The sequence below is a fragment of the Schistocerca piceifrons genome, chromosome 9 (genome assembly GCF_021461385.2).
Source record: "Schistocerca piceifrons isolate TAMUIC-IGC-003096 chromosome 9, iqSchPice1.1, whole genome shotgun sequence".
NCBI classification, from domain to species: domain Eukaryota; kingdom Metazoa; phylum Arthropoda; class Insecta; order Orthoptera; family Acrididae; genus Schistocerca; species Schistocerca piceifrons.
Genome location: NC_060146.1, coordinates 105,959,721 through 105,977,468, shown reverse-complemented (window position 1 = coordinate 105,977,468; position 17,748 = coordinate 105,959,721). Strand labels below are relative to the sequence as shown.

Genomic DNA, 17,748 nt, shown 5'->3' with positions numbered 1-17,748 from the left:
CCTGCGCCCTCTGAGGTCACTTATCGAACTGTACTAATGGAGGCCTTCAGTCTAACGTGGACCCTGAACGACAGTGCCTCTTGGTACCTATGACTGACACCCCCCCGCCCCGCCCTTCGACGGAAGCCCCAGCTCAGATCAACACCTTGTATCATGTAAACTTCTCAAGACGACTTACTTATCGGCCGGGATAAGTACCGAGCGGGTAGCCGCGCCGCGCCTCAGCACTCTGGCGACGCAGCGGTGACTACAGGTCCCGGTCGTTTGCCCCGACAGGTTCCGGCGGCAGTCTACCACTGAGGAGATGATCCGGTGCCGCAACTTCCGGCGCCAGAGCTCGCAGTCTGCGGAGGAGTGCACGCGCTCCCGCGGCCGTCGCGACTCGTCGGCGCAGATCATCGACGGCACCTTCGCCACCATGACCGTCGAGACGAGCAGCACCTTCTTCGACTCGAGCACGCAGACAGGTGAGTAGTTCAAGGCAGCCGGAGCGGGCTCGGGGCGCTGGTGAGTACACTGATTCCAAATCTAACACCGAGAATGCTGCTTCCCCGTGGCTGTAACCGTGAACAGTATGTACCACATGGGAAGAAACCCGTTGGTCATACAACCAGACATCTCTTTTGGACTGTAGTTCAATTATCTCAAGCTGAGTAAACTCATGTGACGTCCATCATTCGCATGAGGCTGGGACACGGATGTTACACCACACATTCACTTCTAATAAAAATTCTAGTCTAAGCAACGTACGGCAACGTAGTCTGATGACGTCTTCGGAATCAGCAGGTGTTTCGATAAAGCGCATCCCCTCTCATTTTCAAGGTACCAATGCGCTGAACCCTGCACAAGATAATTAAAAACTCGATATGCGGGGGACAATTATGCGGAGAGACAACACACACACACACACACACACACACACACACACACACACACATACATACATACTATAAACACTAGTGTCGCTACAAAAGCAGATGACCTACATCAGAAATTATCGCTATTACAGAGGGGTCGAGATGATGACACCTCTGCACGATACCAGGAATTGTAGCGCTAAGGAAACATGACTATTCAGTTAATCGATTATTGTGACAAGTTTACAAAGGGTAGCGCACTAATCACCTAGAGGTTGAAGCTCTTTTGACTGTGTTTGTTCTAACAATACATATGTTTCTGGACGGTGCCCGCCTTTAGCAGAGAATAATTTTGTTTTTTGGCCCAAACATGTTTCACTGCAGTTGCAGCATTATTTTGTGGCTGTTCAACATAAGGAATGTTGTTTACTGTTTATATAAAAGTAAATATTAGTTTTTAAATCTTAATTACAGATTATTTAAGAGCACATAAAGCTATGTTTTCATACCTCCTTACCACATGGCGTGGTTTTCCGACTGTAAAAACGTAATACAGCCAGATAGTTTATTTTAACTCCATTTTTAATAATTACAACTATTTATGGCTGTATGGTCGATTTTTTCCGAAGACAAAATAAATTTTAAAAAGATACTTGGACGCCTGCTACAAGTGCGATCGACGCGTCGTGGACGGCACACAATATTCCACTCCTGGCCACTGCCGTGTTTCCCGATGGATTCTACTTAGGCAGCCGCTGTGTCATCTACGTGGCAAAGAACGCACAGGTTGCCACGAAAGTGAGTATTTTGCGATAAGGAACCAGAGGTCGCATGTAAATAATGTCTTCATTGAACAATGTATGTTAAGCATACCTTTCGAAACTACTTTTGTTTCATACAGGGAGTGACAGTCAGGTTGCGTACCCTGGTCCCCTTTCCGTGGAGACTAAATTTGATAACTTGCAATGAAAGTGCGGAAGAGTGTGAGGAAAGACAAAGGTGGAGGAAAGTACTCGAGACGAGAGAAGCGAAGAAAGAGCTCACAAATTTTAATGGTCTACATCATAATCTAATAATAACAACAGGATGGCCAAAATGCAACTGGCGTGGAAATTATTTCGTGCAGGTTAAGTGACATATCTATAATTCCACAAACGTAGAAGTGCTTCTTGTCTTTCATTGTCTGAGAAACCTATCAACCGTCCTTTGGTTTAATGCGGCTGTCCATGAGTTTCTCTCCTGCGCCAACCTTTTCATCTCAGAGTAGCTCTAGCAACCTACATTCTCAATTATCTGCTGGAGATATTCCAAACTCTGTCTTCCTCTACAGTTTTTATCCTCTGCAGCTCCCTCTACTACCATGTAAGTTATTCCCTTCCTTTCTTATTGTCAATGGTTTCGATGTATTTATTTTCTCATCGTATCAGCAGAGAATCTCCTCATTCCTTACGGCAGAAGTCCACCTAATTTCCAACATTCTGCTATTGCACCATATCGGAAATACTTCAGTTTACTTCTGCTCCCGTTTTCCCGCAGTCCATATTTTAGTATCATACAACACCGTGCTTCAAACGTAAATTCCCAGGAGTTTCTTCCTCAGCTTAAGCCCTATATTTGATAACAGTAGACTTCTCTTCGCCAGGAATGCACTCTTTTCCAGCGCTCTGTCCTTATTGCCCGTCGGTTATAGATTACTCTGATGCCTAGGTAGCAGAATTCCTTATCCTCTTCTTCGTCGTGATCAATAATTCCAATGATTAGTTTCTCGGTAGTCTCATTTTTGCTACTTCTCATTACTGCCGTCTTTCTTCGATTTTTTTTCTGGACTCATTATACTGTTCAGTCCAGTTAAACACATCCTGTAATTCCTCTTCACTTTCACTGAGGATAGCAATCCCATCAGAGAATTTTATCGTTATATCCCTTTACCTTCAATTTTAATTCCACATGTGAACCTTTCATTTATTTCCGTCATTGCTTCTTCGATGTATATACTGAACAGTAGGAGCAAAGGCTACACTCCTGTCTTACACCCTTTATAATTCCAGCACTTCGCTCCCTCTTGGATCCCTGTTGGATCTTATACATATTCTGTATTAACCGTCTTTCCCTACAGCGTGTCACTGTTTTTCTCAGAATTACGAACATCCTGCAACATTTTTATTGTGTATTAACCGTCTTTCCCTATAGCGTGCCACTGTTTTTCTCGGAATTACGAACATCCTGCAATATTTAGCCGGCCGGAGTGGCCGAGCGGTTAAAGGCGCTACAGTCTGGAACCACACGACCGCTACGGTCGCAGGTTCGAATCCTGCCTCGGGCATGGATGTGTGTGATGTCCTTAGGTTAGTTAGGTTTAAGTAGTTCTAAGTTCTAGGGGACTTATGACCACAGCAGTTGAGTCCCATAGTGCTCAGAGCCATTTGAACCATTTTTTTGCAATATTTTAAACTGTCGAACGCTTTTTCCGGGTTCACAACTCTTATGAGCGTGTTTTGATTTTTCTTCATACTTGCGTCATTTCTACCCGCAACCTGGGAACTGCCTCTCTGCTGTCTTTACCTTTCCTAAGGCTAAACATTTTCATTTTTCTGTATGTTATTCTTGTCGGCAACTTAGATGCAGGTTAAGGTAATTGTGCAACACTTCTCGCACTTGTCGCCTCTTGCTGTCTTTGAAATGGGTGGATGATTTACGAAAGTCTGACAGTATATCGCCAATCTCTTGCGTTATACACAACAACGAGAATAGTCGTTTTGTTGCCAATGATTATAGAAATTTCTTTGGAATGTTATCTGTCGCATCTGCCTTATTTCACCTTAAGTCTTCCAAAGATCTTTTAAATTATTACTTTAATAATAGAAGCCCTATCTCTTCCCTATCGACTTCTCTTTCTCCTTCTTCTTCTTCTTCTTCTTCTTCTTCTTCTTCTCCTCTCATGTCACGTCCCTCATAGAGGCCTTCATTGTACTCTTTTCCCCTATCCGTTCTGCCCTCTGCATTTTACAGTGGAATTCCCATTGCACTCTCAATGTTACCGCCTTTGCTTTTAATTTCACCGAAGGTTGTTTTGACTTTTCTGTATGCTGAATCAGACCTTCCGACAATCATTTTCTTTCCAATTTCTTCACTTTTTCATGCTACTGTTTCTCACTAGCTTCCCTGCACTTCCTATTTATTGCATTCCTCAGTGACCTGTATAACTGTATTCCAGAATTATTTGCCCATTATTGTATTTGTATCTTCCGTCTATCAGCTGAGGTATTTCTTCTATTAACCATGGCTTCCTTGCACTTACGTACCTTCTACCTATGTTTTTCTTTCCACCTTCTTTGACTGCTCGTTTAGAGATGTTAATTTCTGTTCATCTGAGCTGTATACTAAGCTATTCATTATCGCTGTGCTTCTAGCTTCACAGAATTTCAAACATATCAATCCTTAATATTTCCACATCCTATTGCTTTCCACATTGATTCTTCCTGACTACTCTCTTAAACTTCAGCCTACTCTTCATCATAACTTAATTGTTATCTGAGTTTATATTTGCTCCTGGGTACGCATTGCAATCAAATATCTGTGTTTGGAATTTCTACTATGATGTAACCTAACAGGGATCTTCCCGTATCTTCCGTATTTTCGAAGTATACCTCCTACTCTTCTGATTCTTTGATAGAATGGAAATCTATTGTCGGACTCAATTAGTCTGTGAAACAAGTAACTAAGTAACTAAATAATTTTTTTTCTTCAGTTTATTAGTTGACATCTTTTGTGAAAGACATCACATGTCTTAAGATCCATAATGTCAGCCAAGCAGATTACCGTCGAGTGAATTTCAGTACACAAATGGATATAAAAATACGAATATACTTTTATAAGAAAGACTTTTTTTGTCCTAGTTGTACTACTAACGACTCTAAACTTTGGTCAACGTCCCTTTGCAACATTATGGAATGAATTGACTTGGTGACTGTCCCCGTCATTGAATAAATTTAATATTTTCCAGTTTGATCTGTTATTATGGTTCGCTTGAACTACAGAATAATCGCCATCAACAACAAAGAGAAACTTAAAAGTGGTAATTCCAAACCTAAAATTCTTTTCGTTTTTTAACGGCATCAATTCGTTATATCATACACTGCTGGCCACCGTAAATGCAACACCAAGAAAGACAAAAGCTAGCACAACAAAATTTATTTTGTAGATAACATGTTGACCAAGTATCTAATGATTACGTTTTCAGACGTCTGTGACATGTGGTTCCTGCCAGAATCAGTAGCCAGAGTAGCCGCCATTGTTGGAGATCACCGCTGCCACACGTCTCGGCATTGAGTCAAAGAGACGTTGGATGTGTTCCTGGGGTACAGCAGCCCAAGCTGCTTCCACACGTTGCCAAAGATCATCTGGTGTGGCAGCAGGGGATGTAATCTGGGTCACTCATTGAGCAACCATGGACCACATGTTCCTATCGGCGAAAGATCCGGAGAGCGAGCCGGCCAGGGAAGCACTTCAATCTGATTATTGACGAAGAACCTTTGGACAATGCGTGCCACGTGTGGTCGCGCATTATCCTGTTGAAATATGGCTGTGGCCGAGCCCTGAAGGTAAGGAAGGACAACTGGCTCCAGCACCTCGGATATCTAGCGCCGGCTATTTAAAGTACCGGCAATGCGTACTAGAGGCGTGCGAGAGTAATATCCAATACCGCCCCATACCATAATACCCGGTGCAAGACCAGTGTGGCGGTGCATACTGCAGCTGTCCAGCATCCTCTCTCCACGGTGTCTCCACACTCGAATCCGACCATCGTGTTGCTGCAGACAGAAGCGTGCCTCGTCAGTAAAGACAACGTCATTCCATTCAGCCGTCCACATCCGTCTGTCATCACACCATTGGCGACGGAGACGTCTGTGGTTCTGCGTCAATGGTAGACGAAGCAATGGACGTCTTGCGGACAGACCACTCTGCTGTAAACGGCGTCGAATGGTACGCGCAGACACTGGATGATGCGTTACAGACGCAATGTGCTGTGCTATGGTTCGGGATGTCACTGAGCGATCCGTCACTGCCATGAGCACAATTTGCCTATCAGCACGTGCAGCGGTGCACCGAGGTGAATGCGATCGACCACGTCGGTCCGTCGTACCCTCCTGCATCCAACGGTCACATATCCGCATTACAGTTGTTTGGTTTCGTCCAACACGACTAGCGATTTCTCTGTATGATAATCCACAATCTCGGTAAGCCACTATCCTTCCTCTGTCGAACTCGGATACTTGATCAAACGATGTTCGCTGTTGTCTACGAGGCATAACTGATCGTCTTGTGAAACAACCACAAGGTAAACACACGTGCCGAACGTGCACTCGTCGAAATCGCCAAGCCTTAAATGGCGCTATAAGGTGGCGCCACAGGCGCGCGTGATGTGCGTCTGCGCTGAAATTCTAATCAGTTGCATATCTCATCGCTGCAAACCCATGGTGTAAATTTCACTTGATTCGGATGCTTCCTTCAGGGTGTTGCATTTACGGTGGCCAGCAGTGTAAATGTTATTGCTAAATTTTATACAGTTACATAATAAAACTTAATCCACGAGTTGTGGACTTTCAATTTCAAAATTGCTTCATAATGCTACTTTTGTGGATTAGACTTTCAAATATTTCCCCTGGTAGGGCCATACTACAGTTCAGCGACCGATGGCCGTAGCAGTCTGGTCCCTTCAATTCCACAAACCACAGTTCAGCATAGGGGTGTTATAAATCCTAATTACAGTTGTATATGTAGGAGAAACCAACATATTGATTAACTGTTCTAGGAACGTTCGTTCTCGCAATTTTAACTGTAACCACAGCGTAATTCACAAACTAGTGGTTACTGAGGAATCGTAGTGACTCTTCCGCACATAATGAACTAATGAAGTTTCTCTTTTCACGTTTGAGTTCAACCAGCATCGTCGATACTGTTATTCAGTTACAGGAAAATTTGTGGTCCACTGTACCGTGTATTTGGTTAGACCACCACTCTTGCAATACGCCCTCTGACAGAATTACGTTGCGACCTGAACTGGGTTTCCATGTCGCGGAATTCATGTAACACTGCTCGCTTTTGCGGTCGTGTATTTCCCCTGCGTGCGCCGCCGCAAAGTGAGCCAGCTGTTGCTCTCGGCGTTTTGTTGGCAGCACTGCGGGGCTTTCCCTCCCCCCCCCCCCCCCCCCAAAGCGTGCCCTCACCACTCTCCGTCGCACCCCCGCCATTACTCGCGAAGCGGCGGCCGCTAATTACTGGTAATTGGGGCTTTGGCACTCGTGGCGGCGGGCGCCCGTAAATAGAGAAGACCGGGGGCGGCGGCGATATCAGCCCGTGCCAGGCGGCGTCGACGGCCGCGTGGTCGACGACCGCTCTACGTCACGGTGGAGCGCGGCGCCGAGCCAAAATATCCCCCAAGTGTGACTGCGTTATGTAAGGCAACGACCCAGTACTTCGATGTGTGATGTGCCAGCCGAAGCACGTTTCAAAATGCATTAAACAGTATGCCATTTTAGGGGAGTAGAGGGTGATACCGTTTAGGCAGCAAAATAATTCCTGTTCTTGTTTCAACTAGCTAAACTTTGTCTCTCAAACCACAGCTTTTTCTCTTCACCAGTCCCCTTCATTTCGACGTATGAACAATATCACGTCTCACTGGTCATATTTTTCAGATAGAATGTTCTCGGCCTCCCATTCGCTTTCTCCTCTACAGTCTTGCCTTAGAAAATGTTTTTAAAATGAATATCGTGTCCAACTAAGTTCCCAGCGAGCTTTGCTTCACGTTAGCCTCTAACTTTCAGTAGTACTTCTCTACTGTTTTGTGCAGAATCTCCTCATACGTTTTTCTGTCAGTCCAGCTATTTCTTGAAATTCTCCTCCAGAACCACATTTCCGCAGTTTCGAGGCGAGCTTTGTCCTACTTTGCAAACGTCCATCTTTTACATCCCTATGTCTGGACACTCCACACAACGATCTTTACAATATTTCGTAGTACGGAAACTGATACTCTTGTTCTTCTCTTTCTGGAAAGGACTCTTGATCAATGCTAATCTTACCTTGATTTTCTTGAGACGTCTTTTTTTTTTTTGTTGCAAAGTGCTACCGAGATAGTGAAATTTGTTTTACTTCCTCGAGTTTGTCACATCCTATTCTTATGCCAGTCTTACCTCCTTTCCCGTCTATAAGCATGACTTTTGTCATATTGCTATTTAATTTTTGGTTGTAGTTTTGTTATCTCTTGATTTAGGACACTGAGCACTTACTTCAGTTTCTTATCTGAGTCGGCGCAGTATTGCAATGCCACCAACTAATCTGAATACCCGTAAAATTGAATTTAATTCCATTCATATATTCTTTCATTCTTGCTATTCACTCCTCGATTAACATATTAAATACGTAAGATGATAGCAGGCGCGTCTATATCAGCCCACTTCTGATTTTTACTTTTTTCTTGCTACCATTAATATCCAGTTCAGTACCTTGACTTCTGCATGCATTCAAAATGAGTCGCCTCTCCTTCCAGGGAAGTCCTACTTGGTTCATTCTTCGAATCAGCCACATAAAATGCCTCTTCTAAGTCAATAAATGTTCTGTATCTTTTCTGTTTACTCCTACTCTTCTTTCCAATATTGGGCACAGTGTCAGTATTGCTTCCATCGTTGCTTTCTTAATCTGAAGCCAAACTGATCATTGGCCAGGTACTAACATATTTTGTTTTTAATCCTCTCTTTAACTACTGACTAATATTTTTGATTCATGTTACGGAAGGGCCAGTGCTCTGTAGTAACTACAGTGCTTAGATAATGCAGTTGCTCTACTTTTTGTGAAGTCAGGTGATATTATATCCTCTTCAAAACATTTGGACACTACAGTAAATAATGTAAGGACCGTGCCATCTACTGGATATCACCAGTCTTAAAACACAGTTATGATCCAGTTCATGAATTTTCATGAATAATACTTTGTTGGCCTTTTAAAATTGTAACGCCATGAAGACAGCGCGCAACAAACGTCGGGTTGCTGCGAGATGTCCTCATCCCTGCGTATTGAAATGATAACTACTTCAACAAAATGGCACATAACAGATCAGAGTAACGTCATCTATACACTGTATACGAGAAAACGTGAAGTAGCAGGTTTCTCATTCAGAGTTGGCTTCCATAGTTGACAGGTGAGCTGAATGAATGCTATGTGGGAGACACGAGTTCTATTCCCGGTACTGCCAGAAATATTTCTCTTGGTGTAAGGGCTGCCCGATTGGACGCGGTTTTTGGGCCAAGAAACCCTACAGCGACCTGGAGGTCAGTGTGCTGACTACCTATCCCTCGATACCGTATCCGATGACGCCATTGGGAGAGGACAACACAGTGTTCGGTCGGGCCACGTTGGCCCCGTGACTGCCGGAACCCCGAACTTTACATAGCTTTTACCCTCTCATTCTCAAATCCCATTTGAATGTCGTAACTTTGTGATGGCATCGTGTTTTATCTCGCCTGCGAAAGGGAAACTTTACGACTGCGTGCCACATTAGTGGGCGGATGGTAGGCTACTGAGACAGCAGTTTACTGTTCTGCGATACTGCTGGTAGCGTTGGTTGCGATGCCACGCCGTGCTGGATCTCAAGGGCCACATGTGACTAGCGCCCTAGAGGGCAAGGGCAGACGTGTATTTCACTCGAGCATGTACAATCTTAGAGCAGATCATCGTACCATGACTTAGGATAAGGACTTGTTTGCCGCAGGACGAATACCTACATGGGCACTGAGACGACGTCTCGGGCACCACAGACTGTTTTCCTTGAAGTGGCAGCAGAGAGAGGCGTGCCGACCGTGGTCTGCCCAACCACAACATTGGACACCGGAGTGGCACCGCACTTATTTTGAGAAACTTCCCGGTTCTGCTAACTGTGTCAGTATGGACATGCCCGAGCGTGAGGGTTAAAAAAGATCCCAGACTGCATTCATCATCGCTAAATGGGTCCAGCACCAGGCGCGATTGCAAGGGATGTCAGCGGATGCGGAAGACCATCGCCTCAGGTTGACATAGCTGGTAATTTGTACAGTCTCGCTGCGCCCTTTCTTCGGTTACTCTTTGACGTTATCCTTCAACAAAAAAAAGAAAACTGTGAACAGGCCTTTGAACACTCAACGGTACCAACCCATTGCCGTGTCTTTCTCAACCGTTGGGTGTCACAGGATGGGGATACAGAGGGAGATGTGGCCAGGACACCGCTCCCCCGGCCGTTGTCAGTTCGTGACCAGAGTCGTTCCTTCCCCTCACAAGGGCGAGTGTAAATCACTTGCCAACAACGCTCGGCGCAGCCGGACGGTCACCCACCCAAGTGCTAGCCAAGCCCGGCGGTGCTTAACTTCAGTCATCTGAAGGAAACTGGTATTAACACTGCAACAAAGCTGTGATCTGTCCATCGAAAACATAATACAATCTCCGTTATTAATGAGCCCTCTCTCATTACTTCTAAAAACCAATTATTGTTTGTGTGCACCTTTTTCAGGGTGGTAATATTAAGACAGTTCAGCCATTTTAAGCGGGAAGAAAGCTCGAAATAATAATTAAAACAAAGCACTCATGCCATTTTCTGGCTTTTCGTCGCAAATATGGCTCGCGGAAAACAGTGATGCCTAGGCAGTACGGTTAGGTTCCTATAAGTTTGACAATTGGAAGACTGAATGATTAAATTTCTTTATTATTGCTTTTTAATTTCTTCATCTCATATTTCAAAATAATTACACGAACCAGTCTCCATTCTGGTACAGTCCATCTATTTGAACATAACAGCTTCTTATCAACTTCTCAACTACTTCTCCTACCAACTCCTTAACGACCACTAGTCAATCACAATTACTGAACAACTGCTGGTAACTCGACAAAATGTAGGCCTACAAAGATTATACCAGCGGTTTCAGCTCAGCGATTTTACAAAATATCGATCTTGCACGTAAACACAGTTTCATACATAATTGTTTCCCGTATGCCTACACCTCTTCTAAAGAGAAATTGCTCGATCGTTATCATTGCATCTCTCCTGCCATTGATCCGAGTTAGAATGCTAGCGGTCAAGAACTTGTTCGCGTCTGATGCCAAACTGAAGATCCTATACTGTTCGCGATGGTTGGCAGGTGCTTTCTTTGAGTGTGACACCGTAAAACATTTTTTTTAAATCTATTGGGAGTAACTCGGTTTCGTATATCACTTGTGTGAGGTGGAACAGTTCTTGATGTAGATGTTCTCCAACAGCCTTGATCAGTTCCACTAGTATATCATCGACTCCAGATTTCAGTTGCCTGACTATAAAGTAGAACTCATCGCACAAGATATAGTCTTCTAAGCCTCCAATCACAGATCTTCATTATTTCTTGCATACAGCTTTTCGATGTATTGTTTCCATCTTCCTACTGTGCATTTCTTCTCATATAATACTATTCCATCTTCATTTTGGCCTTTACTGCACTTTCTTCACTCACCTCTAAATAATTGTGATAGGACATACTATGGGAGCCTTATATGAAGTGTTAGGTACTATATTTTTACGTATTATGCGATACACGTTTAACATTATAGCAGATATTAAAATACAACTCTTGCTGGTCTGTATTGCATCAAGTAGCAGTGTAAACGAGATATATAAAATGTAACACACCCACTTAGTCAACAACTGCTCATTTAAGTACAATTAACAGGAATCTTTAATTAGTGGGAAAGTATCCTAGGGTAACCATCAATTTTACCAAACTAATTATTTAATTTGTTAATCTACCAGGCAATAACCACGCAGAAATATTACTGTTAAAATCAGTTCAATCATTAAAAGGGAAATTAACTGTCAAAATTCCATTATTTCGTAAAACGTGAAAATGAATATTTTGGGTAGATTCCTGGCTAACTGATGCACGGAAAGTTACATTCTCTCTCAAGAGATTATGTTTCTACAAAAACACAAATCAGGTTTATTATTGTCAACTCTGTAATTACAAGTTCTAAAACTTTCTGTCATAAAAAACTTTTATTGCGATCATTTGGGCAAAATGCGAGTATTATGTACAGTTTCAGCCTCAAAGTCTATTCTAGCATTATGTAACGTACTCTAAAATGATTTAGCACGAAAACTGGTATTGTAGTTGACGAGATATTAGTTATTTTGTACCAAGCATTGTTAGTCATATTTATCAAGCAGAATTTCGATACCTAATTTGAAAATATTTGAAAAGCAGTTTTAGAAATCACCTTTATTATAATAATCCATTTATTATCTTCAAAATTGTAACTCTAATTTGCTATGAAACAACCGATTTTAATTGTAGCTCAATTAATGCGATATTTTCAACAGTACTTTCAAAGAAATTTTATTCTTAAGAAACTGTATAAACAGTAATCCTATGAGCTCGGGCGTGGCAGTAGAGTGGCAATTTTTTTCAGTTAGTTCGGGTACATGATCTGTAAAGTCAGTGTCTTAGAGTTGTGCTATTTACGTATGTTCTGCAACAATATAAACACAAAATGCAAGCTATGTGTAGATGTAAATTATTTAATATCATCGGCTTTTCACATTGGCTCCTGGAATTCCTGCAATGAAGCAGTTAATGTTATGCATCCCCATTAACATTGAGTTGGTGGAGAAAAGCCTTCAAAGCCACTCCAAGCTGAAATTAACACAGACTCCTAATCAACTAGTGTGCTATTCGAACGTTTTCAACCATAACCTGGTAAAGTGAGCGTGTTATAAACTGTTTAACTGATTCCTATGCAAAATTCCAGCTTTGCTACGTTGATCATTTCAGTCACCTCTTTCTTTTGCTCCGCCAAGCATTGTTCTTCAGCCTTCTTGACTCTCGGTTGATTTCTTTCCTCAATGCTCTAAACTGTCCTTGTCCTTCCTCATTGTTGTCTTGTATGTTTTTTCCCTCTCTCTCTTCCTCTTTATCTCTCTCTCTCTCCCTCTCTTCCTCCCCTTCTCCCTCCCTCCTCCTCCCTTTCCTTTCTCTCTCTCTCCCCTTCTCCCTCCCTCTCCCTCTCCCTCTGTTTGCGTGTGTGTGTACTGTCGAAGCCACTGGCGAAAGCTCGAAAGCTAGTTTGCTTATAAAATGCTTACGGAGGAAGACCTAGGTGGAGCTGCGATTAAGCGGCCAGTGCTCTCAGTCAGGTAGGTGCGCAACCTGCGAACAGCAGGCGCCGGACCCCCCTTGAAGGTGGAGAGCCACAGAGGAGGAGCACCGTCCCGCTTCGCCGCCAGTAATCGCATTGCTGAGAGCCGGCGCGCGCCTCCGCCCTAAGTGTTAAGCCGGGATCTGGCTGCTGCAGTTTGCACACAGCATTAGCGTGCTTGCGCTCGCGGGCCCTAATCCCTCCCCCCTCTGTACCGTGCTGTGCTTTCTCTACTTCGTCTGGACAACTTTCCCAGCGTGACGACTGTTCAGTTCACACGTACAGAGCACGCACCTTTCCGTTACGCAATTCGTTGTGAATAACTACATCTAGTGGCGGTGGTGGTGCTGCAGGTGATTTTACTGATACTTTGGTGTTTTAGTTGTCGATGACGGGGCTAATGACAGTGTTGGTGCTGGCAATGGAGATGGTGGTAGTGATGATGATTGTGGTGTCGTCCGTAGAACGAGTTGTCATGGAAAAGTTGGTACCTCACGACGGTACCACAAGTAAAGGCATGTTACTGCCAGACGTATCAAGTAATCGGAGACGTCAGCATAGACACTCTCCATTGTGTTTCCTTATGGCATCGCAGCCGGAATTTTGTTTATGTCAGAGAACAGAGGCGCTCTGCCAAGTCTCTGCGTAGTAAACGAGTAACTGTAATCATCGCTTACGACGACATTATCATCTTAGCACATATCCGGCTGCGACCTAATACAACACTTATTCAGAACTGTACGTCCAGTTATAGAGCGTGTTTGGGGAGAAACAGTAAATACGAAGGTTGGAACTTTAATAGTGGCAACTGTTTATTTACAACTCGTACAAAATAGATACGTGTTTCAAAATTTTACTGACCTTCAAAATAGTCACCAGCTTTGTGTATAACCCGTTGCCAGCGATGTGGAGGTCATAGGATATTCTTATCAGTGCCAATTGCGTTGACAGTTCGAGCTGAGCGGTTTATTGCCCGACGAATTTGTAGCAGTTCCGAAACTAATGCCATGAAATGTTTCCTTCAGTTTAGAAGTCGAGTTGAACTCACGAGGGCTTAAGTCATGGGAGTGCAGTAGGTGGTATAGCACTTAGCAGCCCCATCAGTCAGACAAATCAGTAACAGCTTGCACTGTACGTGCTTGAGCATTGTCCTGCAAAATGATAGTCAGGTCCTGCAGAAAGCGTCATCACTTCTAAGCTGGTCGTAGGTTGTGTTCCAAAAATGAACAGCACAGAGACAGAAGTGATGACACTTTCTGCAGGACCTGACCATCATTTTACAGGACAGTGCTCAAGCACGTACAGTACAAGCTGTTACTGATTTGTTTAACTGATGGGGCTGCTAAGTGCTAACCCTGACTTAGCCCTCGTGAGTTCAACTCAAGTTCTAAACTGAAGGAAACACTTCACCGCATTCGCTTCAGAACTGCTACAACGCCGATCGGACTGTCAACACAGCTGGCACCGCTAAGAGTGTCCTAAGACTTCCACATCGCTGGCAACGGGTTGTACACAATACTGGTGACTACTTTGAAGGTCAATAAAACTTTGAAAGACCTATTTATTTTGTACGAGCTGTAAATAAGTAGTTGCTGCTATTAAAGTTCAAACCCTCGTATTTTAGGAGGTGGTAGTATAGACGAACTGCAATAAAGAATGCAATATAACATGTGTCCAATTTTTGCTGACTACAGACATACAGCTGTTAGTAGGTAACCCAAACAAACTTAAAGCAAAGGCGAATGAGGATGTTCGCAGTTCATTTTCAAAATTCCACCTCCAAATTTAATGTACTTTTGACTCCTCTTGTTAACAACACGTGTAGCTTTTCTGAAGTCGTCTTTGCGTTCCTTTATGAGGCCTGCATTACTCGTAATCCGAACGACCAAATCGGTTCTTGTGGTTACTTTCTCTTCGTAGAATTCGTCTTTAAGGCATCACCGCAGGCAAAAAACCAAAGGGGTGAGGTCCAGGGATCTTCAGGGCCAAGAAACATACCCATATCTATCGATCCATCTTCCGGTTTAGATGATGTGTCAGCTGACGACTACAAAGTACAGGAGTCCCATCATACTGGATGAATATACGAATTCTTGTATCCGAAAGAATCTCTTCCAATAATGCTGGAAGCTCATTTTCAAGAAAGTGTAGATAATGGAGTCTTGTAAGACGATGAGGTAACATAACAGGCCCAGTCAACTGGTTGTCTATCAAACCACACCACACACTTACAGAGAAGCATTCTTGAATATGTGGTTCCACAATGACATGTGGGTTTTCTTCGGACCACTGACGTGGATTACGAGTGCTATTTATGCCGTCTCGAGTGAAAGTGGATGTAATTACCAGGCGATTTTCGAGTATCCAATGACAAAATTGCTATCGTTCACCTTCATCTCCAGCTCGAAGGTTTTGAGTGAGCTACAAATGATACGGGCTTAACCGATACATGCTGAAATTCTACATGTGTTTGTTGAAGGACTACGTTTTACCGACTGAATAATGTCTTCGACTTCATCCACAGCCTGTTCATTTACACGTTCAGGTGCAATATGACTGCTAGGCACTGTACCAGTGTGAATCAGTATATTGAACACACTAGTAAACACTCTTGAATCTGATAGCCAGCGGTTAGAAAATTGTACGCCATATTCTCTACAAGCAGCAGCTGCATTTCCATTGCAGAACACATACTCAAATACCATATCGGCACACTCATCCTGTTTAAATATGTACGGCCTGTTTACACCCTACAGTATTACAGACTCGGGCAGCAATCAAATCACAAAGAAAACTTCAATGTAAACTAAAGAACAAGGCCCGCCGCGGTGGCCCAGCGGTTCTAGGCGCTTCAGTCAGGAACCACGTGGCTGCCACGGTCGCAGGTTCGAATCCTGCCTCGGGCCAGGATGTGTGTTATTTCCTTAGGTTAGTTAAGTTTAAGTACTTCTAAGCCCAGGGGACTGATGACCTCAGATATTAAGTCGCATACTGCTTAAAGCCATTTGAACCATTTTTCGAGAACAATTTCACAACGTCAACATCAGCATTCTACTGCTGACGTTCGATAAATATGCCTATAGTTACCCGTGCACCAACACACGAAACGAAAATGCTACATTTATGTACTCAATAAAAATTCTGCGCATATTACATGGCATTTTTGATGCAACTTGCTTATACTACCACCTCCTAGAATATTTACCAATCGTCCTAAAAGATCTTTTAGACAATTGCACTCTACTGTGACGCTATCATTCTGCAATAGACGAATTGCTAAACGTTATAAGAGTCAGCTACAGTATCAAATACATGTCATCTGTGAGGACATTATTGTTTCCAAAGTATTTTCCACGTTCAAGTTACAATAATTTACTAAGAATTTACGTGTCTTTTAGTGACTGCTCGACCTACTCCTGAAGTAATCTAGATTTGCTACAACATACCACAATGATGATAATACCTACTAAAAACTAATATTGTGTTCCAGACTGAGACTCGAACACAGAACCTTTCAGTTTCACGAGGAAACGATTTGTCTACTGAGCTATCCATGCACGACCCACGACCCGACCTGACAGCCTCACTACCGCCACTACTTCTACTAAAATGTAAACTTTCACGGCCAGAAATATCATGTCCATTATAATTATCCGGGCTGTTATGCTGTTGTCGGTTGATGAATTCTGAGGTGATTCCCAACGCTTCGTCTCCGACTGCGGGAGACATCTTCTAGGGGGTCCAACACACACACTGGCTCGCTACTGACTGCCGCTAAATTCCGTGTCCGCGCGCCCCCGCGCCGCGGCGTGACGTCACGTGTTTTGAAAACGTCAGTGCAATTGGCCGCTGTCCGCCGCCGTCGATCGCCGTTGCGGTGGTGGTGGTTAGTGTTTAACGTCCCGTCTACAACGAGGTCATTAGAGACGGAGCGCAAGCTCTGGTTAGGGAAGGATTGGGGAGGAAATCGGCCGTGCCCTTTCAAAGGAACCATCCCGGCATTTGCCTGAAACGATTTAGGGAAATCACGGAAAACCTAAATCAGGATGGCCGGAGACGGGATTGAACCGTCGTCCTCCCGAATGCGAGTCGAGTGTGCTAACCACTGCGCCACCTCGCTCGGTCGCCGTTGCCATCACCCAGTAGTGGACGAGTGGTACACTTCTTCTTTAACACCGGCATCCATATACCGTTTAATTTGACGCCCTCCTCCTTTCGGTTGAAATTATTTGGGTGTTTAGCGATTTCGATTGCCTCCCTGTAGAGCCTTTCGTAGTATCCGCTCGTGGCCGCTAGTACTTGCGTCTCCTCGAAACGAATATTGTGGTTCCCTGGCTGGAAAGCATGCTCCGCAACAGCTGATCGTTCCGTTTCTCCTCTTCTACAATTTCGCTTGTGCTCTTCCAAACGTTTACAAACAGTTCTTTTGGTGGTACCCACATAAACATCACCACAGCTGCATGGGATCCTATACACTCCAGATTTTTCCAATGGTTTGCGAGCGTCCTTGGCAGGCCTAAGGTATTCCTGTATCTTCCTGGTGGGCTTGTAAATTACGGTAATATTCCGCTTCGTCAAAGTCTCCCCTATTCTTTCCGTTACATTTTTAACAAACGGCAGGAAAACCTTAGATTTTGCAGTAGCCTGTACGTCAGTATGATTTCTGCGTGGCTGCCTCAACGCACGTTTTATTTCGGCGGACGAATAT

The 17,748-nt window shown here is 43.8% G+C and overlaps 1 protein-coding gene across 1 annotated transcript in view; it reads left to right on the top strand.

Moving 5' to 3' along the window:
• The window catches only part of LOC124716740 (serine/arginine repetitive matrix protein 1-like), a 105,359-nt gene extending 104,884 nt beyond the window's left edge, over positions 1-475 (top strand). Inside the window, exon 10 of the mRNA XM_047243284.1 lies at positions 277-475. Coding sequence (XP_047099240.1) covers positions 277-475 — 199 coding nt within the window. The remainder of the gene's footprint in view (positions 1-276) is intronic.
• Positions 476-17,748: the final 17,273 nt, after the last annotated feature.